The 25,724-nt window shown below is 53.6% G+C and overlaps 5 protein-coding genes across 5 annotated transcripts; 4 read left to right on the top strand and 1 right to left on the bottom strand.

Annotated features, from left to right (window-relative positions):
- Nucleotides 1–2,435: 2,435 nt before the first annotated feature.
- On the top strand, nucleotides 2,436–4,339 carry PG998_001918 (uncharacterized protein; the record flags this gene model as incomplete). Its single annotated transcript, XM_066868736.1, is given in 5 exon segments — nucleotides 2,436–2,610; nucleotides 2,623–2,979; nucleotides 3,065–3,302; nucleotides 3,369–3,446; nucleotides 3,508–4,339. The coding sequence occupies 5 exon segments, from the start codon at nucleotides 2,436–2,438 to the stop codon at nucleotides 4,337–4,339; spliced, it is 1,680 nt and encodes a 559-aa protein (XP_066737151.1).
- A 1,177-nt stretch (nucleotides 4,340–5,516) lies between these two features.
- PG998_001917 (uncharacterized protein) lies at nucleotides 5,517–5,966 on the bottom strand (the record flags this gene model as incomplete). Its single annotated transcript, XM_066868735.1, has 3 exons — nucleotides 5,517–5,591; nucleotides 5,674–5,824; nucleotides 5,929–5,966. The coding sequence occupies 3 exons, from the start codon at nucleotides 5,964–5,966 to the stop codon at nucleotides 5,517–5,519; spliced, it is 264 nt and encodes an 87-aa protein (XP_066737150.1).
- A 2,687-nt stretch (nucleotides 5,967–8,653) lies between these two features.
- Nucleotides 8,654–9,537, top strand: PG998_001916 (superoxide dismutase; the record flags this gene model as incomplete). Its single annotated transcript, XM_066868734.1, has 3 exons — nucleotides 8,654–8,728; nucleotides 8,789–8,990; nucleotides 9,047–9,537. The coding sequence occupies 3 exons, from the start codon at nucleotides 8,654–8,656 to the stop codon at nucleotides 9,535–9,537; spliced, it is 768 nt and encodes a 255-aa protein (XP_066737149.1).
- A 2,792-nt stretch (nucleotides 9,538–12,329) lies between these two features.
- On the top strand, nucleotides 12,330–14,327 carry PG998_001915 (pyridoxal phosphate-dependent transferase; the record flags this gene model as incomplete). Its single annotated transcript, XM_066868733.1, has 5 exons — nucleotides 12,330–12,399; nucleotides 12,460–12,999; nucleotides 13,074–13,682; nucleotides 13,792–13,918; nucleotides 13,997–14,327. The coding sequence occupies 5 exons, from the start codon at nucleotides 12,330–12,332 to the stop codon at nucleotides 14,325–14,327; spliced, it is 1,677 nt and encodes a 558-aa protein (XP_066737148.1).
- Nucleotides 14,328–23,752: 9,425 nt separating this feature from the next.
- PG998_001914 (uncharacterized protein) lies at nucleotides 23,753–25,319 on the top strand (the record flags this gene model as incomplete). The annotated part of the gene is made up of 3 exons (XM_066868732.1): nucleotides 23,753–24,095; nucleotides 24,156–24,521; nucleotides 24,634–25,319. The coding sequence occupies 3 exons, from the start codon at nucleotides 23,753–23,755 to the stop codon at nucleotides 25,317–25,319; spliced, it is 1,395 nt and encodes a 464-aa protein (XP_066737147.1).
- Nucleotides 25,320–25,724: the final 405 nt, after the last annotated feature.

Raw genomic sequence — 25,724 nt, 5'->3', positions numbered from 1 at the left:
GTGTGTTGCAGGGCCGTTTTACGAAAACGACAAATGGCGAGGACAAAGCACAGAAAAGGGACACTTGAAGGCTCTAATACGAAGAAGGAGATAAACCCAGCAAGGTGTCAAGCCCATGATGCCATACATTGTGATGGGTCCATGACATCACGTAGCTGCCTCATTCAAGCCGCGAACCGCTTTTTGCGGCTGCTCGCAGGACCATATGCTCCGTCTTCATCGGAATCAACAGCTGCACCGACGCCATCGGCAAATCCTAGACGTGTCCAACACCGGCCGGTGACATCAGTAACCGATGGACCCCCGCCTTCGACACACGCGCATTTGGTAGTCGTTCTCGGACTTTAGCTTCCCATTTTGCCATCCAATCATGAAACCACAAGCATTGGATCGTCGACTCACATTCTCCTCAGTGTCCACCCCCGTCCTCCATGCGAACGCTCAATCAAGGGCGGCCATGGCAGGCAGGGAATCCCATGCCTGTCACAAACGGATACATTTACTGTCTCTATTTCATCGTCTCGTGTTTGATGCAATGGCAGCTGTCCAGCAGACAGGTCGGACTGCTCAGACACTCGGCGGCCCATCGTGGCGTCGCTGTGAGCAAAACGACATGTCTCAGATGCACGTCGCTTCGGCATCTTGACGCCTCCTCCAACTTCAGAACAATCGGCAACTGGCATGACATATCAATCCAGCATGTGCTGAGAACGCCTCAGGCGAACGGCCAGTGTCGCGTAAGCCTGCCTGCCTAACTGCCTCTCATCACAAAAGTTTCAACAGCGTGCGGCCGCCATCCCGCAGCCCTATCATAAGCGTCCCTCTCTGCCGACCCCAGGAGATGGCTCGTTTTACCTTTGATGCATTATCACCTCCTAATAACCCCCCAAGGAGCTCGGCAACCATGCGACTTGTCAGCTCATGAAGAGGGGAAAGGCGTCCATCATATATCACAACGACCGTAAACCAATATCGTAAGGTTAATAATGGTGGGGCTTCGGGATATTACAGCTCACAAGGACCGTTACAAATCCCGAGAAACCTTCAACATCATGGCACCTTGACTTCCGCATCGAAACATGAACGATGCACGCTCGGGCATTGTTCCTTCCCACGATGCGTGCGTGAAGTAACCCTACGTGCCTGCCTCCGTGGGGATGTCTTCTCCCCGGCGTGGTCCGTCGCCAAAACACACCGACTCAATAAACCACCGTCATCAATGGCGAGCTCAGCAACACAGCCTGCTCGCCGCGAGCCGAGTGACGAACAGGATTCGTGTATGAAATCCATGTACGGCCGTATTCACTCGTTGCGCACACCCTCTCAGTTTCCTGGACCGCCGGAGGCTCGGCTATCGCGCAGAGCAATCTCGCATACCAGACATACCAGAGATCGGGTTTTCCGCACGCCACATTTCCTTTTCACATATGCCAGATCCCGCAGTGATTCTCGGACACAGCCATTGGGTTGGGCCGATAAGGGGGAACACTTGCCATGTGGTGGCGGAAGGGATGTTTCGTGATACATATATATTGGATTAGGAACCATGTTCGTCCCTCGGCGTGAAGCTCGCGACTAAGCAATGTTCAAGGTTGGATTCGGCTTCTCGGGCTGAGTTCTTTCTCCCATTGCATTTGCCTGTATAAGATCGCCGCTAATACTGAGGCGGCGAGTAGTGAGTGCAATGCTTCCTGGCCTTTTTTTTTTTTTTCAGCGAGCGACCCACTCAGCAAAATCTTTGCTTTTTCTTTATCTCTTTCCTCGCTCAAGGACGGTTTGGGCCTTGCGAGGGTCCCTACCGCATAATGAGTCGAACGCCGGCATCTTGTGTACCCGTTGGGACTCCCACCTGGCTGCTGGTTGGATTAGAGGCAATAGGCAAGAGGCAAGAGGAAGAAGAAAGTGAAGTATGAATAGGGGAAAGCTAGCTTTTGGGATATACCCATTGGTCTATCGCCATAACAATCTCTTGTCTCCTCTCGTTCTGGGGACTCTCATTGGCTAACAACAGTTCAATGACTTCTTGCAGCGCCAAAGGCGGTGGAAAGTGGCTTCCGCACCCCCGTCACCAATGCACCAAGGCCACGACCCCTGGCCTTCCCTGATCAACAAGCCGCCATGAAAGTTGATTTCTTTTGATTCTGTCAATTCCAGCAAAGTGATCAGAGGCGATTTGGAATGGATAAGTCGCTGACTTTTGGTCCGTTAACCTCACACCATGTATACTTCGTGTCATAGGTTGCAACCCCGGACGGCAGACAAGACGGGCACTGCCAATATAAGTTTCTGGACGCCCCGAAGGTGAGTGGCTGACTTGGTGGTGATATATCGGTTTGTTGTTGGATGAGAACTACTTTTGTGTGTGCACTCGAACGTCGATGTTGGCATACACTGTTGTTTTCCGTGTATTTGCATGCGCGTCTTCCTTGCCAGAGATGGCTCCTAGAACGCTAGGTTTCGACGTCAACCCGGGCGGCACGCGATTCTTCATCATTCAGACCTGTTCCTTGGTCCTAGCAAGCCTGGCCTGCTCCCTGAGGGCTTATGTCAGGGTCATCATGGTACGGAAAATCCTGGCGGAGGATTATATGATGCTGGCGGCAACAGTAAGTTGACTCCAAGTCCTGCACTACCCGAGTTACGCAGTTCCAAGATGGGGGAGAGACACCAACCTTGAGGCCGAGACTGATAAGAAGCGCGCTCTCTCACAGCTATCTTATGTGGCATACGCAATCATCATACTCCATAGCATAGCCCTCGGCGGTACGGGGCTACATACAACGCAACTGACACAGCAAGGCATCTACGTCGCTTTGCGGGCCTGGTACCTCGCCGAGGTCATGTACGTGCCTATCGCAACCCTTATCCGGATGTCTATTGCCTTCTTCTTGCTGCGTATAGCTGTCAAGCCCTGGCATATTTGGATAATCCGTATCAACATTGCTGTGGTCCTGGTCATCAATATCGTATACTTCTTCTGTACGCATTACCGTTCTCGCTTGATATCCGTTTTCCAACTCGGCCAAGGTCAAGTTCTTCTTGACTAATTAGTATAACCATATAGTGATGCTAATGCAATGCACGCCCCCTTCGTTCTTCTGGGAGGGGCCGTCTCGCATCCCCGGCGCCCATGGGTCCTGCATCAACAAGGCCGTCGTACCCATCTCAACCATTGTCCACAGCGTCCTGAGCGCCATCTCCGACTGGATATTGGCCCTGCTCCCCATCGCAATGTTGTGGAGCGTACAAATCAACCTTCGGACCAAGATCAGCGTTGCAGTGCTTTTAAGCACCGGTCTTGTGTAAGTCTTGGTACTTTTCAACTGCTTGCTGCCACTAGTATACTAACGAAAGAAATCAACGAACAGTGCCGGCATTGCCCTAGTACTTAGGGCAGTCTACGTAAAGGACATCGCTATATCTGCAGACTTTATCCACGACACTATGTAGGTGAATAACTCTCCATTCTCGAATGCTGGCCTCGGCTAATAAATGTACCGGATATAGTGATGTCGCAACATGGTCGGTTATAGAACCCGCCCTCGGAATCATAGCCGGGTGCATCGCGACGCTGCGCCCTCTCTTCAAGAATATGGGCTTCAGCGGTCTCAAGCGGTCTCGGAAGTACAATTCCAGCAGCAATAAGAAGCAGAGCCATAGTGGTGGCAGCAGCACCGGCGCTGGTGGCGGTGGCGCGAGCCGGCGGTTGACGCGACCCAGCAACGGCCACCACTACAACAACCGCAATATGCTGCGGCTGGACGACGAGGACGACGGCGAAGAGCTGGTTGTCGTCGACGACCACCGTCTCGACGAGGCGACGGACCTTGAGCTCTCGCCGACCACCAGGACCAAGAAGGGACTGGGGACAACGGCCACGACAACAGATGCAATGGGCGTCCCCAACAGCACACTCGACATGCTGGGGTCCGAATCCAACTTTCACAACAACAGCAACAGCAACAGCAGTGAGCGGCCGTGCTCATCAAGATTTCTGAACAATAACAGCAGTAGCAGCAGTAGCAGAATATATGAAAACATAGACGCCTTCGGGGACTCGCGGGTTCAGCGCTGGGAGATCGAGAGCTTGCGGCCGCCACCCCAGTCCCATGACGCGAAATTGGCGGCGGCGGCCGACGGCAGCATCAGCATACAGACGACGTTCGGCATATCATCTTCGTCACAGCATCGTGGCATGACGACTTCCGGCACCGAAAATGCATCGTCTGGCAGATCCTCATCAACGCCAGACCTGCCGCTTCAGGGTTCGTCGTGGACGCTTTCGCCACCACCTCCCGCGGCAGCGGTACCGACGGCACCGTCGACGACACGCCACTGATGACGATGGCTGTGTCTTCTTGCGCGCGTTTGCTACCTACTAATGATATGGAGATGGCCATGATCTATATTTAAGCTGGGTTTGTCCTGCATTCTGTATTGGCGAAAAGGGAGGACTGTGATCTATATATTGGGGCTTGGAGTTTAGGGAGTATTTTTCTTGGCCGTATGATTCCCAAGGCCGAGTTATTCCTGAGATACCTCGGTGAATTTGACAATATAGCGTATATTCATTTGTTTAGATCGGCGACCAGATATCGGACCTATTACATTCCCAACGAAAGTGATTTAGAAGCTAGTCTAACGTCCCATCCACCCGAGATTGGTTTGTTTATGAATACCTGATGCACACTCCTGAGAGGCCTCTATTTGTTGCAAGTGCCGGCATCGGATCGGCGCCTGCGGGAGATTGCGCATGTGTATGAGCAAATATATATCTCGTGATATTGAGTTGCAAAGGACACGCCCTGCCTGAGCTTTTGTCTCGAGTCATATACGTATATATACGTATATATATCTATGTCTATACATTTGGTAGGTCACCATGACCCTAAGGTTGAGGGATTTATCTCGATGCTCTCATCTCTTTACTTAAGTGGTTGAATAGCGTACCTGCGTACCCCATTGAATATGAGATCCCGGAACAGTAATCAGACTAAGAAGAAGTGTCCAACTGTGTGATATTTGTAGTATAGTACGACCACAATATTCGATCAGAGACTTCGCCAGACGCCCCGTGTATTTGATACATGCCGGGTCCAGGCAACACCACGATCTGACGTACAGGCGGGTACTCAAATACCCGCGATTCCGAACCATGGGTCAGCCGCTCACTGTTCCATACGTAACTGCGTGAGATAATGGCTTTCCCCCTGGGTTGGCCTTAATGAATACAAGCCCTCCCGTCGACGACTGGAAGGTGGGTTGTTCGGCTTTCAATCCAAGACCGATCTTACAGACGCCCACAACCCCCCGGCTTTGTATTCGGCACTCGGAGGCTGATATAGGTTGCCTGCCCAAGTCCCTCGTCCGATCCTTTCCTTCTTATGCCGAAGTCGTCGCCATCGTCGCCGCCGCACCCGCCCGCGCAGAAGAAAAACCCTCAAAAGAACCTGAACGCCCAGCCCACGCGATTTAAACCTTTCTCTATCGTTCTCCATCAACAATAACATCTTCTCTTACAATGCGATCGCGCCCCTTCGGCTTTCACGGACGTGGAGCATGCCCTGAAGGCCACAGAATACGAGGAAGCCCTAAGCAGCAACGCTATTAGTTAGCAAATTCGCGTCCCACCACACACCCCCGGAACTCCGGGGTCCACGGGAGAGGACTTACAATGTAGACGAAGACGGCGATGAATACAGTGCCCGCTACGGCCGGGCCGTCCGCTGGGTCGTCGGCATGACCAGTGAGGGAGTGATGCTTCGAGCGGAATAGGCCGCCGATGACGGACAGGATGACAATGGCAAAGGCGGAGATGACGGTACTGCAGAGAATCATGCGAGTATTAGCCTCCTGTTTCTGGGGGTTCGGGGCGCATCTGCAGTAGGGAGAAAGGAGATGGGAAATGGGAAATGGGAGATGGCTCACCAAGACCAAGCTTGCATGGACGACACGACGGGCTTCATCTTTGCGGAGGGTTGAGACGGTTGATACGAGTGTGCTAGCCCAGAGCAGAGGATTTGAAACCGAGGATTGATGGATGGCGACCTCTGAGGCGAGATAGCAGAAGCTGGGGGTGGCGGTGGTGATTCGGATGGATTGCCGAGGATCAAGATTCGATTGATTGTTTTAGTTGGTAGTTTAGAGTAGAGAGCTTGCGCCGGAGTCTAGATGTCGTCGTTGACGATCCACTGTTTTCCGGGCCTTGCCTGGGCCTGGCAGAAGACCTGGGCGGGCACCTGGGGGAGCGAGCAGGCGAGGCTGCTAGTGGTCATAGCTCAAGCTCCGGGGCAGTCGCCTCGCATGCATATATTTACATAGTCATCAATGAGAGCAATGCGGGCAGGCGGGCTCCTGCAGGAAGGCGAACGCAGTGTCTGACTCGGAATGAGGAAGGAGGGTCGCCGGTTGTTTGTCTGACGGTCGAACGTTGAACCTGCCCGACACTGTTCGACAGACAGTACTGACAGAGCTGCACAACCCTACAAATGCATATGCAACAGACTGTATCAAAGCAAAGGAGGCTACATATGTATGTGTAGTGTGGTTTGGCTACTCGCCCATCGCCCATCGCCCACCGCCCCCAACCTCCTCGTGTTGCCCACGGCTGATGCATTCATGAATCATCACCTACAGGCAGTCGGTACGTCGAGCCGTCTCGGTCTCGTCAGTGCGAGTCGAGATCAGCTGGACCGACCAGGCCGTTACTCGCGGCTGCAGCTCGGGTTCGAAAACGAGCATTGGCGATTCTTCTTGTCGTTGCCCGTTAACTTTCCCACGATGCCGGGCTAAGAAGAAGTAGCCAGGCTAACGATACTTGGTGGGTACGGGATCCAAGAAGGAGGAGCAAGGAGGTCAGCAGCACATGAACAATGCCGCGTAGTGGTAGTGACAAGCGGGAAAGCTAAGGGGCCTAAGGAGGCTATCTGATCTTCTCGAAACACAACACTCTGGCCGCCGGATCCAAGATTACGCCGTGGCACAACATGGCTCATCCTGCCTCCTAAAGCAATAAAGCAATAAAGCAATAGCTGTGTGAGTCAAGACGTAAGGGGCGGCAAAGCAGCTTGTTGGATTGGAGAAGCAGACCTCCGTCGGGCCCAGAGCTCTGGATATGTGCGAGTAACGTAGAAACAAGCGCCCTAAAACGAAACCCCGGCCGCCCATGATTGGTGAGCAGCGGCGGAAACATGCTGGGCGACGTGGGGTCTGCTGCGCTGGGTGGGCTCGATGCTTCTAAATCAAGGTACGGGGTCGCTGTTGGCCGTGGGCTGAGTTGTTGGCCACAGTCGACATGCAGCAGGCGCCAACCATTTCTCTCCCAGCTGCCAGCTCCCTCCTTGAAACACGGAGGGATCTTGAGAGGAACAGAAGAAAGGATCGTCCTAAGGACTACGACGTGTCAGGTGAAAGGACTGCTAGGAGGCCTGAGCTCTACGTCTAGACGTGTATGTAGTTCTTGCCGGGCATCCCGGCACCTTGAACTATTTGCTATGTAGATTTGCCGGGATTGACGAGATGGGGGTGTTAGGTGTGTGTGGCTTGCTCGACCAACGCCAATTAGATTGGGGTCATTTTACTTCATCTACTGCGTACGCCTAGCCTTGCATGCGCTTCTTGGTAGGTACAACATACAGCCTGATTATATGTGAGCAGGTGAGGTAGATCTTGACTCCAGCTGCTACGACCGTCCTGGCTTAGCCGAGGAACAGCGGCAAACAAAGTGAAACCTCCCATTTACATATACTAATACGCAGACAAACAGCAGAATGTGACCAAGACATACACAACAAGAAATCCACGAGAGAGGGACAGCTGTCACTGTCTGAAGTCCGTGAAGGGGGAAACCAAGCTTTTTGCTTGGCACACGATACCCGTCCCAATTGGGAACAAGAGAAAGAGGGCCATGGACATGCTGGGCATGGGCCCAGCAGCACAGCAAGCCAGTAAACCCGCTGTTTGTTTGTTTGTTTGGCTGTTTGGTTGGCTGTTTGTACCCAGACTGCGCCATCCCATGTTGGATGATGCAAGGTTCCATCATGTTTTAATATAGCCATGCACGAGCCGGGGCCTTCTCCGCATCGTCGTGCTAGCAATGAACCAGTCGCGTGGATGGTGGCACCCATCAACCATGTACGCAGAAGTGACTTGCCCAGGAGGGCAGTGACTTCTCTTGGTTCCCCTCCTGCATGTCTGTCGGTTGGTCTTGGTTGCCGTCTTCAGTTCCCAAAGGGGTATGCATGTACCTGGCAAGACCTGGCAAGGGAGAAGCGAATGTGGTCAGGTCGGCACAGCGATCCCATGTGTCTCCCAATAGCCAAGTGGGTGACTGACTATAAGGCTCGGTGCTTGCCCGCCCTGACTTCTTCTGTTGCGCCTCCTCCCACTCCGCCGCCGCCTTCCAACCGCCACTGCGACATTTCCTCGTGAATCCTGACACTTCAAGGCCCAATAAAGCAAAGCAGTTCCTTTCTCTTGTCCAAGAACAAGTCTCTGCGCCTCTGTCCTCTATCCGCACAAGGCTTCTTTGTCCCCTCGGCCTCGTATTTCTTCTCCACGACCAAGCACACCCTGCTGCAGTCGGATTCATCTTCAAGGATTTCCTGGACTTTGCACTAGCCAGTCATCGCCTTTTCGATTCACTCTTTCCACCATGTATTCGTTTGGTGTTCTCTCCACCGTGGCCCTCGGTCTTGCCCTCGTCAACGCCGAGGGCATGAAGACGGGCGTAGGTACTTCACACCCTCGCTCCATTGGATGGTGCTGACAGCCGTCTTCTCGTATATAGGAGCTGGGCAATGCCACCGTCGTCACCAACAACCCAGTCGGTCTTTCAGCCGCCGGATCCCTTCCGGATAAGCCCTTCTTCACTGCCGGCTCTCTGAGTGGCAATGTCAAAGGCTCTGTCTCGGTCAAGTCCAGCCCCGATGGTATTGGCGTCGTCTACACTGTCAAGTTCTCCAACCTCCCGAAGGAGGGCGGACCTTTCCGTATGTCAACAAGATGTCATCTGTTCTTTGCATGCTCGGCTTACTAACTGTCCCAGCCTACCACATCCACGAGAAGAAGGTGCCCGACGGTGGTAACTGTACCTCGACCGGCGCCCATTTGGACCCTACCATCCGCGGCGAGACACCTGTCTGCGACAAGGCTTTCCCCCAGACTTGCCAGGTTGGCGACTTGAGCGGCAAGTACGGTGCCATTACTTCGGATCCCTTCGAGGCGACGTACACGGATATCTTTGGCTCGATGACCAACGGCGCCAACGCCTCCATCCCAGACCGCAGCTTCGTTGTTCACTTCTCCAACAAAACGCGCATCTCGTGTGCCAATTTCGAGATGGCGTCGTCTGCCAACCCGAGCTCGTCTTCTGCTCCGGTCCCCGTTCCGTCAAGCTCGGCTACTACCGGCCTCAACAGCACGCCTACTGCGCCCATCACGTCGCCTGTCGTCACGGCCGGAGCCAACGTCATGCAGGGAGTTGCTTTCTACCAACCCGTCTGGTTGGCCCTTTTTGGCCTTTTCTTTGCCCTTTGATGATGGGCTAATTATTGAATGAAGACGGAAATAAAATAATCGCATGTACATTGCCCAGCGTGAGGGTGCCATGGGACGTTTCCTCTCGCCACATGTACAGTCGGGCCTGGCGTTTGGGTGTTTGGGTTGTCCGTTTTGTAGGACCGCCGTGATGACATTGCAGATTTGGGAGATACCCTTTGCCCAAGGAGGAGTTGTCCTTGGATGGATCACCGATGCGGCGGTACTTAGCCACAATCAGTAGCAAACAGGTAGTGACTCGAAAGACATCGTTCTGCCTCGGAAACTGCTTGCTCGTGTCCCGGCGGTCGTGTAGGTAGGGGTTCCATGCTTACTGATAACAGGGTGGGTGCCCAGCACGTGTGGCACGCATTCGGCATCGTATGAATACTGCCTTCGGCGTCCACCGAACCCAAAGGTTCCAGTATGAGGCCGCACAAGCCTTTACCCGATGAATTGTACATATGCATGTCGTTTAGTGAGCAACTCACGAGGGCCAGCCGATGCCTCCAAGACTGCGACTAGCTGAACATACGGCCGGACTTGTGCGATGAAGCCGGCCAGTCTGCCTGGGATCAACACGACTTCCCTGAAATTACTTAACATACAATTCCCTTCTCGATGACATTTGCGAGCCAGTCACAAACGATCATCACTGGTGGCTGATGACGAGCGCTAGTGTGGTGCTTCACGAGAGGCACCTGCAGCTTCCGTGACAGGATCGTGAGGTCAAGTTACCTATCCATGTATTGATGGGTTCAGCCGCCGCTATATTGCATGGCGTCCCATGATCTACTGCAATAGTGAGCTGATCGTTCCGCCATTGCAGAGCATTTAGGTGAATCCTTCAACGCATCCTGTCACTCGTTGGCTCGCCAATGTTATCCGCGTGCTTATTAATTTTGGTTAAGCAAGTCAAGCCATTTTATTGATTCAATACTACCCTGGCATGCATGTAAGAGGCGACAGGAGGCTCAGGCAGAGTCGCATCCCACAATATACTCTTGCATCAGCGGACGGTCAACAAATGCCTATCCGGCTATCACTAATTCGAAAACCCCCGGCCATTTCGCTCCCAGAGTATCGGACCTTTAATACAAAGTAGTGGTATCGACTTTTTCCTTTTTCCGCCTAGAGCTGGCCTGTCAGCTGATAGCTGATGCTGCATCACACGTCCATTGAAGCTGATTGGACGACGTCACGACAGCCAAGGGAAACCCTTGAGGTGATTGAACGAGGGTGCACCACGGCAACACCCTCCAGGGCTGCGCGGGGGCAAATGCCTGCCTGCACTGCCTAACATGCCTACATCATCGGCCAGTCAAAACATGTTCTTCTGTTCCGGGGAGAAAGATCATTGCCAGGAATAAACATCCTCCACCTGAGCAGTGACGGCGAGCCGCTAGCCCCCGATCATGATGCTGCTGCCCGACCTAACCACTCACCCGCAGTCCTTCTTACGTCAAAGAACCTCTTCCAAGCCTCAAGTTCCCCTTCGGGCACAGCCGAAGTTGTAAAGCACCAACGCCAGCTATCCGCCAAACACCCCCTTCAGCAACCAACCCTCCCCCCATGCCAAGCTGATGACGAGCATTACAAACCAGCAGGCCACTTTCGGAAGCAGCGGTTCGTGATCGTTCACTTCGCTCGCTGTCTCATCTGTAGAACATACTGAACACCCAATACTGGCTTCGAGACATACATTACGAGGGCGTTACCGGCTACAGTCGACGGTCCCAATGCGTCGGCCCGGCAAAGCCATGCCGGAAAGTAAGGGATGTAGCAAACCGCAGACAATCCGAAAGAGAACTACAACCTGATCCCGTTTGGGCTGACGGCTGCTGCCAAGCAGTATTCCTGCAACAGCCGAAGGGTTGCTAACTCATCGTCAGTCAGCAGAGACGAATTTGGGAAGGCGCAAGCTGACGATATAGCAAACAGCCTTGTCTTTCCCCATTCGAAGTAGATGAACTTACCCAATCCACCGAGGGGGAGGGTTCCCCCGGATGAGCCCAGTCGCCATCCGATATTACCGGTATAACCAGACAGGCCACTTGCAACCGACATCAAGACCAATAGCTGAGCCAGGTAGTCCCATCACGCAGTGCGCGAGAACATCTAGGCCGATCTTATCTACCTTCGGGCGGCGACAGAGCGAATGGTAAGTAGTGGTGGGGGGGAGATCAAGACGGTCTGTCTCGTGGGAAGGCCTAATGATAGAGCGAGACCTTTGGGTTTCGGGCGGTCACCTGAGATTCATGTTACGCGCAGACCAATCTCCGAATGCCTTTTCTACTCCCCTGTCCAGCCCTTACCACTCTCCTTCACAAGTACAGGCTCACAAACCTATGTCCCAGTTAGCCCGGTCAGTCTCGTTGGAAGGGGTGGAGCCATGCCTCTTGCGACAGACGTGACCGTGACCCCCAGGCAGAGGACATGCCGGTAGACACGACCGGTCAGGGCAAAGGCTGGAGTGTCGAAAACCCCCATGACACAAGAGGGTGTGCAGCGACACTTGTATCCTCTATCTAGTGGCTGCGTGTCACGATATCGGTATTTCAGCCGCGGTCAGGGGCGAGCATGATGACCAAGAAGTACAGTCATACCATATCCTTTGTACGTACTCTGGCCGTCGATTTATACGACCCGTGCAGACCCGTGGCATATCACTCCATCAGCTACCGTCTATATATCACCTCAGATTTCTCAAACCTGGTTGACTCTCTCCCGGCTTGATGGCGCACTTCACCCCGTACGATCATCTATCTTTCCTTGATCTACGATCCACTGACATGACGGAGCACCATTACAACAAGAACGTGGAGGATATACGGCCTGTGGAGTACTCGCATATGAACGATGGTGCGTAAACAGCACACATGACACAGGGTGTATAGAGTGCTGACTGCATCGTGACGCCAGGGGTCTACCTCGATCATAGCGGTGCGACCATTTATGCAAGATCTACAGTTGAAGGGTTCACCCGGAAGATGCTATCCAACCTATACGGAAACCCCCACTCGGAGAATTCACCGGCGAAGCTATCGGGGGATAAGGTCGACCAGATCAGAGAAAAGACATTGCAATTTCTGGGGGCAGACCCGGCCCACTTCGATCTCGTGTTCGTGGCTAATGCAACGGCCGCCATTAAGCTAGTCGCCGACTCATTCCGCGACTTGGCGGAGAAGACCAACTCGGGCCGGTTCTGGTATGGCTTCCACAAGGACGCCCATACCAGCCTCGTGGGGGTGCGGGAGCTCACTTTCGGGGATCACCACTGCTTCGGGAGCGACTACGAGGTGGAAGAGTGGTTCCTGTCGCCAGACCGAGCGTTGGGCGGCCGGCATGGCCCCAACAATCTCGGCCTGTTCGCCTACCCTGGCCAGTCCAACATGACCGGGCGGCGACTTCCTTCATCCTGGTGTGGAAGAGTCCGCCAGTCGGCCGCCCTCCAGAATTGCTGTAAGCCAGCCCCTGAAGAAAAGGCCCACCTGTTTCCAGATAGGCTGACCCCTGACGGAATAACGCCATGGCAGACACACTCTTTGACGCTGCCGCCCTGGCCATGACGAGTCCCATGGAATTTGTCTTGGGGGACCCCGACCAGGCTCCCGACTTCACTTGCCTTTCGTTGTACAAGATCTTCGGGTTCCCCGACCTCGGCGCTCTCGTGGTCCGCAAGGACTCCGGCCATATCTTGACGTTGCGGAAGTACTTCGGCGGCGGCACCGTCACCATGATCAGCACGTTGGGCGACCCCTGGCACAAGAGCAAGGGGCTGCAGGCGCCGAACTACGACATCCACGACGGGCTCGAAGACGGGACCTTACCGTTCCATAGCATCATCGCACTAGGCGAGGCCATCGACGTGCACAAGAGGCTCTACGGCTCCATGAGTAACATTTCCAAGCATACCTCCTACCTCCAGGCCCGGCTCTACCGGGGTATTGCCGAGCTCCGCCATCCGAATGGCCGCTCCGCCTGCCGCATCTACAGCGAGAACGTGGGCTCTGCGGCCTTCGGGGACCCCCGAAGACAAGGCTCCGTGATCGCGTTCAATGTGCTCAAGGCGGACGGGCAGCACATACCGTATGCGGAAGTCGAGAAGTCTGCCAATGTTGCTGGTATATACATCAGATCAGGAGGTAGGTGGAATACGACACACATGTCAATACCCACGCTTAACTTCGCACGGTGCTGTGAAAGTCGAGACGCACGAATCGTGATGCTGATGACTCTTTTTCTCGCCAATAGGTGTCTGTAACCCGGGTGGTATCTTCACTTCTCTCGGCTACGAGCCTTGGATGGTTGATCGAGCGCTCTCGGCGGGACATCATTGCGGTTCTCGTGGTATTTCCATTATACATGGCCTCCCCACCGGGTAAGTAGAATAAAACCATTGAGCTATATCTCCCGTCAAGGCGCGTGCATTTCCAGACTACTAAGAATAGTATAACAGGATCGTGCGAGCCAGCGTTGGAGCCATGACGACGAAAAGGGAGGTCGATGCATTTCTGGACTTCATGCGTTTGACCTTCCTTGCCAACAACGACACACAGGCCGCATTGACTGCCATCGAACCCAATAATTCGTCGTCGACACTTCACACGCAATCTGCGGATATCGAGGCGATGATGGCGCTGGATCTGCCACCGGCGGGCCTGACAGGCAAGTACTTCGCAGACGTCCGGGAGCTGCCGCGCCCGCCGAGGCATGACAATACAAGGATGAATTCATGTCCCGCCCTGCCGTTGACGACCTTCCCTGGACTTGTCCGGGCGGGGATGTGATGGATGACTTGGCGGTGGGAAGCGCACATGCACATATGCACGTACATTGAACCTGAGGCCTTTCGTATTCCACATGTCTCAATATACTTGTCTCTATTACCGAGATGCTTCATATACTCGCAAGAAAGCACATTTGACGTAGCCAGCAACTTCTAGAACCTGAATCGAAAGTATGGAGATGATACTTTGAGTACCTACATCTTGACCGCTGTCAGGATCTGCATCTGCATCTCTCATTGGCAATGGCTCAGAGGCAGGGAGTATGTCAGCTCATGCAGGCCCACCGCATGAGTGGCCCGGCCGACTTCCAGAACATGAGGAAGGGGGAGATCGAGTTCTGCTCTGGCCTATGGGGGTTTGCTTTTATATATTGGACACTGTAGCTGCAAAAGGAGCAGATCCGGATTTACTCCCCGAATGCAGGCCTCGACAGCGGTCTGAGAAAATGTCCGAGATGCTGGGTGGGAGCGAACGTTGTGGGTTGATCTTTGCAGAAACAACGGACGCAGCCCCTCCCAGGAGGACCCTGCTACCTGGTTTGAGTTCTATAGATTGACGCAGGCAATTGCGTGGATGTCTCTCAGCTCGAAAGCGTCGTCTCGTCTCACCTCCAGTCCAGCGCGTATTGACATTGACATCCGGGCAGCTGGCAGGTCCACCAACCGGGTTGCAAGCCATCTCTGGTCACCGTCGACGAGACACGGGATTACCTGCATACACCCATACCCATACCCATGCCCATGCCCATGCCCATGCCCATCCTCATACTTATACGTATATGTATACGTACACGTATACTTGCACACCTAGTCGGTGCACCGGTGAGAGAGAAAAGAAAGAGCCTTCAAGAAACCACCAGCAGATTAACACTGGCGGTGTGAGTTGTCGCTCGCTAATTGGGGGTTCGAGACATTGCGGTCTCAGGGGGCACAGACGAATGCTACGTTTCTTGCAGAAAAGGTTGACCGAAGGACGGCCGCAGAGGCTCTTCATCACATGTGCTATAGTACTACTGGCCAATCACCCCCCTCCCCCCAACATGGTAGATCGGTTATAGAATTTCTGCGGATGGCCTGCTGCTTACTATAGCCATCTCACTTCCTCAGACTGGCTGTATGAGTATGGAAAGTTGAGAGGTGGCCGCCAAGCGAAGTGGACGTGCGAGGCAGCCAGCCCGTATGCAATGCACACGCCTCTTATGTTGTACGGACGTTTGGACTCGCAGAGCCTGACGAGGCTAGCTGAGGCCCGCAGATCACCTCTCTTTCGGGCGTTTGGCTTTTCACAGTTTCGGATAGTGAAGAGCATAGATAACCATTCGGTATGCCTATCTGCTCGCCATGTCTGGCACGGCGAGTCCTCGGGCAGGGAACCCTGCCCAGGAGCCGCACAGCAACTGCCGGCGCAGGCACTCCTTCGCCTAGTCGACCCAATAGAATGAGACCTGTGTTGATACCTCATTATGATATATCAAAGAACCTGCACTGGTATAAACGGGAGACGCTGCAGGTCTTACATTGTTTGGCGAGTACTGCTTTGTATCCTGAAGCATCGAAAAGAAACCGAGATATCTTCGGGAGGCGCTGCGTTGACACGTCATCCAGATAACGGGGGCCAGTTTAACTCGTCGAAGCCTGGCCGCCCTCTACCGCTCCTCTCTCTCTATTTGTGCCGGTTCGCCCTCTCTTCGACCTGCAGAGAACGAAGAAGTCAAGCACAGCATTATCAACAATGGCAATACGTCATTGATCAACCAGCGTGATAACTCCACAGGCATATGAAACACCGTGTAGGTATGCAATTTGGAAGAGCTTCCTACCAAGTTATGAAAATATCCAGTCAAGTCAAGTCAAGGGCCTTTGGGCGTGCGCTTTGGGGTTCGGATGATTGGAGACCGCAAGATTGGCAATCTGGCAGAGGAGGCGTGGTTTGAAAGAATAGGCGCCTAACTGCAGCTCTTCCGCGTGTCGGACGCCGGACTTCAAGTTACATGGGAGAAGCAAGGCGCAATGGTTATTTACCTTCACATATGGGCTTGATGAAGGCAGTGCCATCTTTTCTATGGAACGATCATGTAGATCATTTAGCGCTGGCGCCTCTATGGCGGCCTCTTCCATCTGATCCGGTAATGTAAATAGGCTTATTAGCACTCGGTGAGCCGCAAGTCCAACCGGCTAGTTTCATGTAAACACAAGGCAGATGGGACGAACCGAAGGCAGTGGACCAAATGAACATACACCACTTCTCATGGATATTGCTCAGATGTATGGGCGGATCGGCTTTCCGACAGACCAGCCCCCACGCCAGGTTCATCTCATGGTTGGGTTTTGGAGAAGCGACGTATCACATCGCTCTAGTGTCGACACGTACCAACCAAGCATATCATGGAGTTGCTAGGCTGGTCCTGCGGTTGTTCAAGTAGAAAGAACATCCCTGAGCTGGGCTGTCTGCCCTGGCTACGGAACGAACCCGGAAGATGAGAAGTAGGCAGTACACCCACCCAATACCACCAGGACCGGTCAAGTTCAATGCGGTGTAGTCCCGTCCTGACAGCGGGATATGGATCTGGCACTACGGTGCCGGCCAAAACCCCAGATGCCTGTGATGTTGCTATGTAGGTTCCGTCTGGTCTACCTCTGTATGCCAATATGGATGGCTGTCTCGTTCTTCCTTGGCTATATGCCTTCGTAATGAGCTTTTGCATCGATTGAAAGGGCCAATCTGGATGGAGCCGCGGCCCAGTCAAACAGAGCGGAAGCACTTCCGCTCTGCCAGAAGCATTAACCCAGGCCTATATGAAGTATTTCGTGCCCGAGGTATGAAGCCTTCCAGCTAGAGGCACTAGTTTGGCTTGAGCACTCCCTCCCATCTTGGCGTACAGCTAAGTTTAGGTTATTCTTCATCGCAGATCTGGCATTGCTTTTCCCACACCCAAGTGCCCACGCTAACGAGACTCTGGCGCCATCAACGATGGGAGGCGTTTTTCTAGCTCGTCTCCTTCTTCGTCCTCGAATGAAGACGCAGCAAGGCATGGAGGTGACGGTGGGATGATGCCAAGATGATGCTGGGCTGTTGCTTCTAGGCTTCTCGCCAAAGCGCTGGGAAGCCATAGCGAATGCCGGGCCGGGCACGCAAAGGCCTGACAGACCCCTGTACCCAGGCGGCGAGACCCGTTGCTGTTTATTTTTGGCTAAAAGATGATCAAACAGGTCGATAGTATCTTCGCCGTGGGCGATGTACATGATGATGGAAACACTTGGCTGACGTTTCAAAGAGGCTTTTGGTGGAAAGCCGGTGTGGACTGGCGCTGGCGGCGGTCAAGAGTCCAGTAGTCGACACGGAGGGGGAGCCGGGGAGGGAGAGGGAGAGAGTCCAGGCTCGGAACAATGCATTGTCTTAGAAAGCGACATATGCTGACAGCGCATGATGACAACGATGCTGGATGAAGGGGATACGCAATGATATGCTTTCTGCACTGGAGCTTACCCAGGTCCTGTCACGAGTGGGCGGGTCAGGAGCGACGAACCATTATGCGCAAAGGATCATGCATCATGTGACGGCGGACATCTCGCACGACGACACGACGTTGATGTGATTCGGGGTTTCCCACTCGAAGCTGGCCGAGGAGAACGGCATCACTGAGAGTGAACATGCTCTCGTTTTAGGTAGTCTCGGCCAACTGAGCAACGTCCCTGCCTCCTGCCATGCCGTCCATCCTGAGCCAATCTGCCCCGCACCCGCCGCGGCTGCAACCTACTTCTCTCGATCTACCTAACCTAGGGTAACCCAGAGGGGGAGTGGAGGGGGTAGGGGGTAGGTATAGTATACAACTTCCATGGTATTGCTCAGTATACATGCATTGCTTCTTTCTCTGGCTCGGCTCAACTTTTGCATAAGGAGTAGCTCTTGCACGCTGCACGCATGCATCTCGTCTCTCAATGTACTCCTACTCCGTATGTGTAAGCCTCAGCTGGACTGAGCTGGGCTGACCGAACTTGGAAAGAACAGACTAAAATAAGCCTTATGCACCTGGACGGCGTGCGCTCTTGCCGAATAGCGAGAAGAATGAATGTATTGGCCTTGGTTTTTCTTTCCTTCTCTTTTCTTTTTCTCTCGCAGTTTCTGTTCTCCACCATGGATCTTGGGAGCAGCACAACGAAAGCGTCAGCCGGGATCAGCTGTTTGCGATTGTATCACGGACGTCCTGCGTTCATGTCCATGTGCCATAGCATGACCTACCCATTGCCTGTATTCTGTAGCATCTGTTGTCGCTGTCAATTGATGAGCCATGCAGACCAAGCTCGCATCGGGTCGGCATTGCTGACACCCCCTTTCTACGGCTTCCTCCGCGAGTCCCGAACAGAACCCGAGAGTAGGCGGAGATGAGATGTTGTTGCATAAGCCTAGGTACTTGCTCATGTAGGCAAATGGCTATCCGTGGCGTTACTATGGAGCCGGGCGGGATGGGCTGCGAAACTTTGCTCGACTGACAATGTGAGATAGATGGAGTATAGCAACGAGCAGAACCTCGTAGTTGGGTAATGGATAACCGGATAACAAAATGACAGGATGACAGGTTTGATCACCCCTCCCCCCGCCCCAGATGCGATGGGCTAAGATCTGATACAGCAATGCACGAAAGAGATCATGAATTAGCGCTCACTCGTCCCATCCCATCTCATCTCATCCCCCTTCCTATACCGCCGTCATCCCATCCATCCTTGATCTGCTAGGTCGGGATCTTGATCGCCAAGCAGCCGCAACCGCAACCATCGCAAACCGACCCCGCCGTCATTTCGAACGAACGACCCCCGCCCTTGTCGCACATCTTTCTTGATCGACGGCAAGGTTAGCCAATGCAAGCACCAAGTCCTGGCTGCTTTCTCCCTCCTCGGCATTGCATACGGGCGGCTTGCTTGTTTGACTACGCGCTAACTGAATTCTGCACTGTCATGTTTGTGTCGTATCGTTCATCCTATCTTTCTCGATTGATGCACCACATCTCGGGAGCAACGTCTTCGAAAGAAAAAAAAGCGATTATGCGATGAGAGCCCTGCCCCAAGGCCCGGAGCAGCAGCCTTGGACCAATCAGTCAACCGAGGTTAGGATGTGCATACGAGGAATGTTTGACACCATTGCGTATGACATCAAATGCGTATGGGCTATGGCCCTCAACTACATACACATAAGCTAGCTGAGCGTGCTCAAGTCACTAGAGGGCCCATTGGAGCAGTTTCACCGTGATCGGTCCCACTTGGTGTCGAGATTCCGGGGAGAAATTCAATACTCTCTCTCTCTCTTTCTCTCCACGTTCCACGTACGTACATGTACTGTTTCTACAACCAGCAATTGTCTTGGCGGCGACGTCTCTCACACACACGATGTCATGCTCTCTTAACGACAGCAACATCAGGCTCCGATCGCAATTAACTCGCTCCCCGGCTTTCCGGGAGGCCACAACGCCATTCCATCACAGCGTTGCAACGAATACTCAAGATTTAATTTCCATCCATGAGCAGAATAGATCCGATCTGCTGGACCCCCCCTCTTGAGCTGAGCGGACGCTCCTTCCTACCGTATGGGTGTAGTACTATTTGGTCAATTTACATGGAGCGAGGCAGTTCCGCTTCGCCCATAAATTGATTCTTCCTTACTTGCATCGAATAATAATATATCTCTTCAGCCACCCATTGTACCGTCGGCTCCACGGCCGGTCGGACTGGTCGCGCATTGCATGAGCTTACCGACGTCTCAAACCTTGTCGTTGTGCGATCAAATCAAGCAACAGCGGCAGCAGCAGCAGCAGCGACGGGCAGCCTTATCAGAAGTGTGTGTGTGTGTCTGTTCAACTTCACCACACCACACCCAATGACCACGCAGAGGGTGCCAGACCTGACAAATCTGTGGATGGCCAACGGCATGGCAGCAATGGAGCCGTCGGGACCGTTCGACTTTGATCGACTAGCCTACGCTACCTCGTAGAATTTCTAATTAGCTGGGTCGCGCAGGGGCAAAGGAGATGGAGGGAAAAACTTGAATTTGTGTACCCATTCTTTCAATGGAAGAAGTATCATTGCAGTTGCAATGTAGGAGGAGCATGGATGCAAATTTGGCAGAAGATGGCTTGGTATTAGCTGGCTTGTTCCGGCCAGGTGATAAACATTCTGTCCAGTGAGTGAGTAGATTAGATCCACTCCCTTGGCTGTTGTCGTCCTCGCATCTCACGCCTGGAGCTGGAAGGGAGGGGTGTTTCGAACCCTTATTCCAGACATATGACTGCATACAAACCAATGTCCACCGATATCGAATAGGCTCGTCTTGTCTGGAAAAAAGGAATCAAGGAAAGCAAATGCCAAAACGTGACCAGGGGGAGGGGGGTGTTCGTCTAGCGACAGGGATGGCATTGGGCTCGGGGATCTTATGTGGTTAGTATGTATGTATGTGTCTGCACTTTCTTCATCCCAGCTACTCCTCCCAGCGCTTTCTTTGCTGACACCCATCTGGCACCGGGATCAACACGCTTGACATGTTCCCGACAAGGATCTGGCAACTCCACAAAGTCTTCTCTCACGTCCAGTCCACCAACCGGCCTCAAACCTACCTAGATATGCACATGCATACACACACGCGCGCACAAGCACACGCACACACACATATTCCTGGACACGTATCGTATGTACATCATGCCCCCAATCTTCCAGCTTGAAATTATAAGGGACCGAGTGCATCTATTTCCGGAGGGCAAAAAGTAAAGCGATCCAGCCAGCGACTAAGTCTGTAAGCGAGGACCGGAGAATTAATTTTCAATCGTCACCTCCATGGCGGGTACAAATCTCACCCAGTCCTTGAAAACCCGTCTGCTGTAATTGCTGGCGTGCGTCATTTGCAGGATGCTACATTAAACAAAATCATCTCATCATCTTAGGTGCAAATCTGGGACGGGCGGCTTGTTGGGAGGGGAATATTGAATACCTCGAGCTACTTGGGTATTGAAAACCCCAATGCACTCGCATTGGCTTACAGGGAGTGTTGTGAAACGGAAAGGTACTGCTAGATCTACGAGTGCAACATTATACTCGAGCTTACCCAAAGAGCCCCGGTCGCCATGATATGCACTTAGTAACGATCTGGTGGTACCTGGATAGACACTTGGGATATACCCTCTAGGTACACATAGCATGGGAGGGTTGGGACAACCAGCGGAAGAGGCGAAGAGGAAAACAGCAGCAAAGAGACTGGCCGGGCAAAAAGTAAAGTCGATTTGTTGATAGAAAGCTCCCCCCCCCAATCCACATTCATCGGGAGCCAGGGCCCGCCTTGCGTCCCCGGTATGGCTGTCTATTATGGATTCAATCAGTAATAGAACGAGTACAGGGGTCACTCGTTTTCTGAATCGCCCCATCCCCATGGCTCACTAGACTGCTTATACCCTGGACCTTTATTAGACCTATTAATCATTCTTCAAGTCGAATGCATAGAGCGCCAACTGACGGTTGCCCGAATACATCGACTCAGACCCCCGATGAAAAGGGAAGCCAGCATAAACATCTAGTCTTCTTTGGTCGGTCCAGAGTGCATACCCCCCCCAGTCAGAGCAGGCTCGGTTCAGGGAACCTCCCTCTCTGTGTTTCAGACCTACAAGCCGAGGTGAGGAAGGGTTGAGCGTATACAGGCCCGAATAATGCAAACCAAGGCTCGAGAGAGGGCGCGCGCGAGAGAGAGAAAGAAAGAGCAAGAGCGTCATTATGCTGGCGAGACATGCACACCGTGTGTGTGTGTGGTGCTATTGTGAAGTGATGATCCCACCTGTACCCGGTAGGCCTAGGAGTGGGAAGGACAATAATAATAGGCAGATACATCTTCTTCATGTTCCTTTTCCCACAATCTTGCTGTGTGGTTTATAAGTCACGTCGCCGCGTGGGTCCCCAGCCAAGAAGCAGGTCGAGTGATAAAAAAGAATAAGACAAGACGGATCCCTGGGATCTACGATATCGAATCGAAAAGGAACAAGAAAAACAAAAGGACGCTACTACCACCGCACATGTAGCCGTGGTCGACATTCTTCGACCCTTAGCCTCTGGCGTCATCCCTGTTGCACTATTCAGGGTCCATATCCTTCTCGCCCATCTCCATCTATCCATCTTCACGCGGTCGGCTGTTCGGCGAAGACGGCCTGAACGAATCGGACCTGTCGAACTCGAGAACGAAGGAGAGAGGAAAGCAAAAAACAAAACCCAACCAAGAAAAGAAGAAGAGAAGAAAAAGAAAGGCCGACGACAGCTGCTCTCGACCACGCAACCACTTGGTTTTAGTCTCGTGCAACCCTATGACAGAGCAATGGCCCGTCCCTAGCTCGACCGCAACGCATCCCAAAAGCCAGTGGCGTCCAGCCATAACCGTCGCCAGGCCGCGTACAGTTAGCACTTGAGCTGTCGACCTCTTACTCGCCAGGACCAACCTTCAACAAAATATATGCTTCAACCTCTTTGCATACATAGCCCTGGATGGTTGTTAGCATGACCACCTGAGCAACCGAGCCCTTTAGCGAGGCCCTTTCTATCTCTTGCTCTGTCCCTCTCTGTCTCTCTGCCTCTCGGCCTCTCTGCCTCTCTGTCTTCCTCCCTCCCTCTCCCTTTCTGCCGCAGCCGGGATACGTCCAGACCCAGTAGATACAAAGCTGGCTCGACGCGCTGACCTCCGCACCTGGACTGGATCACGCCAATACCCGTCTAAGACGATCACACTCTATAACGGCATACTTGGGAGCCCAAGACCAGTTTACCGGGCCCAGGTGCTGCATCTTACCAGATTCAGAGAACCATTGGTTCCCGCCTTCCCCTCTGGTCCTTGCCTCAGATATAATAGTTGATTTAGAAGTGGACACACTCGTGCGTTGCCGTATCACGCATCGAGTTGTGCCGCGTCCAGCAGCATCCTTGCCACGCAGCCTTCTGAAATTGGTTGCTGACTCCCTCTGTGGTCGCATCCATCCAGACGAAGGCTCACGGATCCGCAACCGCCTTTACGTACGGACTCGATTGGCCCGTCTTCCCTCGCTTCCACCTCCCCATCTCCTGCTCCTTCTGTAATAACCCCGATCCGACTAAATCCGCCAGGCTGTTAGACGGATATCAGGTTATCAAATCAGCCATAAACTGATTTCCAGTAACCAGCTGCTGCCACCCAAGGACAAAAACCTGGTCTGGCCCTCCTTCCCCTTCCTAGGAGGACTTTCGGACCAGCTAGCCGATGCTACCGACTTGACCGGCACTCTCCCCCATCGACAAAACCTGAGGAACCAAACAGATCAGTATCTGTATATGGCCATCGCCGTCCAACTGCCACCTTGGAACCAGCCAGTTTTCTTGGAACCCAAATCGGGATCACACTGCCCTCAGAGCTTGTCTAGGCCCATGATAGCAACCATGTCCTACCAATACCCGCCGCCGCCGCAGGACGGCGCCGAGATGGACATTCCGCACGCGGGCTACCTTAGTAGCTACGCGACGCCTTCCGCTTCCTCGATGGAGGTAAGAAACAAAACTGCCCACCCACCACCACAGCCTCCAAACCCAGCTCAGGATGTCCATATGCCCCTTGTCCAGAGGCGGGATTCTGTCTACAAGTCATCCAAGTTACGGAGAGCGTCCTCAACCCCTAACGTACAAATGCAGGGGGCAAATGATCCAGAAAATGGACACATGGCGTTGTCGAGCAACGAGAAGCGACGCAACAAGCTGGGTTACCATCGCACATCCGTAGCATGCGGTATGTTATACACCCAAGTTCTGCTCTCGAGCTTCATCTCTTGAGAGAAGACCTCCCAAGATGCGGCAGCCCGTACTGACCCCCAATCCCAAGGCCATTGCCGACGTCGGAAAATCAGATGCATCCTACAGCCCGCCGATCCCGGTGGCCGATGCATGAATTGCATTCGACTCAAAAAGGAGTGCAGCTTCTTCCCCGTGGATCAGCAACCACCATCTCTCCCTGGGGCAAAGCAAGGGGCGCGCTCATCGGTGGGATCGAAGATCACATCGGCGTCCTCTTCCCCGGCCTTGACGACTGGGCAGCCGCCGGACGTGGGGCGGCACCAACTGTATCCCCAACTCAACGCAGCACAGTCGCTCCAGAATATGGGCCCTCCAGGCATGCAACACGGGTCTGCGGATACTTACCCTGTGACCCCTGAAGGTAAGCCATAGCTTCTGGCTCAATGCCTTCTCCCATGCCCCTTTCCCTCCACCCCCCAAATCAAATACCATATGTGAGGCCTATTGGAGGCGATTGCATGCATATGCTAAAGTGGTAAAAACAAAAGTTCCAGGAAGTGCCCCTGGGTCAAGAGGCTACGAATTTGGTCATGGCGTAAGCGATTGGATAGCGACAGATGCAAGCGGCGGCAACTCGGCCAAGAACATGGATGATCTGAATGCGTCGTGGCGGACATATCCTCAAGCATCGCCCGTAACCCCGGCATTCTCCCCATACACAACGCACGCCGTACCGGGGTCGACCACTTGGTCGGCGGTTCCCGGCGCTGGCGGGATGACGGCAGCGGCTGTCGGAGAAGCAGGGTCACGCGCCGAGGATGTGCCCTGGAGCTCCTACGCCGCAGGTACGACAAGGTCCATGTCGTACGGCGGCGGCGAGTCCGCATACTCGCCCGTATCCGGAGCGCGCACTTATGACAGCAGACGTATCTCGACGACGACATCATACGCACCATCCATTTCCGCGACAACGTTGACGGGCGGGGTGGCCGCCGTAGACAGCGCGGTGTCGCTCTCAGCAGGAGCTGGTCCGCCCCCGAACTACGGGACGTGGTCTCCACATTCGTATGGCGGCGCCTACGGACGCAGGGCCGATGCATACGGCTCGGTGTGGTACAATGAGAGCGCCGCAGGGACCCAGGAGGCTTCCGGCGGCGGCGGCGGCGGCGGCGAGACTATGCACCATCACGCCGGAGCCCTGTATTATGGTGGCAGATAACAGCGAACCAGAACAAGTCTGTATGACAAGGTGGTGATAGAGAGAAGGGAAAAGAGACGGCAGCGACGAAAATATGTCCGACCTGCGGAAGCGCTCGACGGACCACGAGGGATAGTCGGACCTCAACAACCCCAACCTAAACTATCTGTGCAGGGAACAGAAAGAAAAACCTACTTGCTGTCAGCTAAGGAAAAGCCCCCCGATCCCAACTTAGCGGGACCAAGCGAACCTTGTTGGACGTTTTGTGCCTCTCAATTCTCCCGCAAAAGTGTCGAGAACTGATGTGTATCTGACATTCTCATTCTCGCTCTGGTCATACAATGCGACAGACGGAGAGTAAAATTGGGAGATGAGAAAGACAAAGTCCATAAAGTTCCGGGCAACGAGCCACGAGATTGCGAACAG

Source organism: Apiospora kogelbergensis, assembly GCF_038363985.1.
Source record: "Apiospora kogelbergensis strain CBS 113332 chromosome Unknown utg000001l_segment0_segment0, whole genome shotgun sequence".
NCBI classification, from domain to species: domain Eukaryota; kingdom Fungi; phylum Ascomycota; class Sordariomycetes; order Amphisphaeriales; family Apiosporaceae; genus Apiospora; species Apiospora kogelbergensis.
Note: the sequence above shows the minus strand (reverse complement) of the source record. Positions and strands in the feature narration are given on the sequence as shown.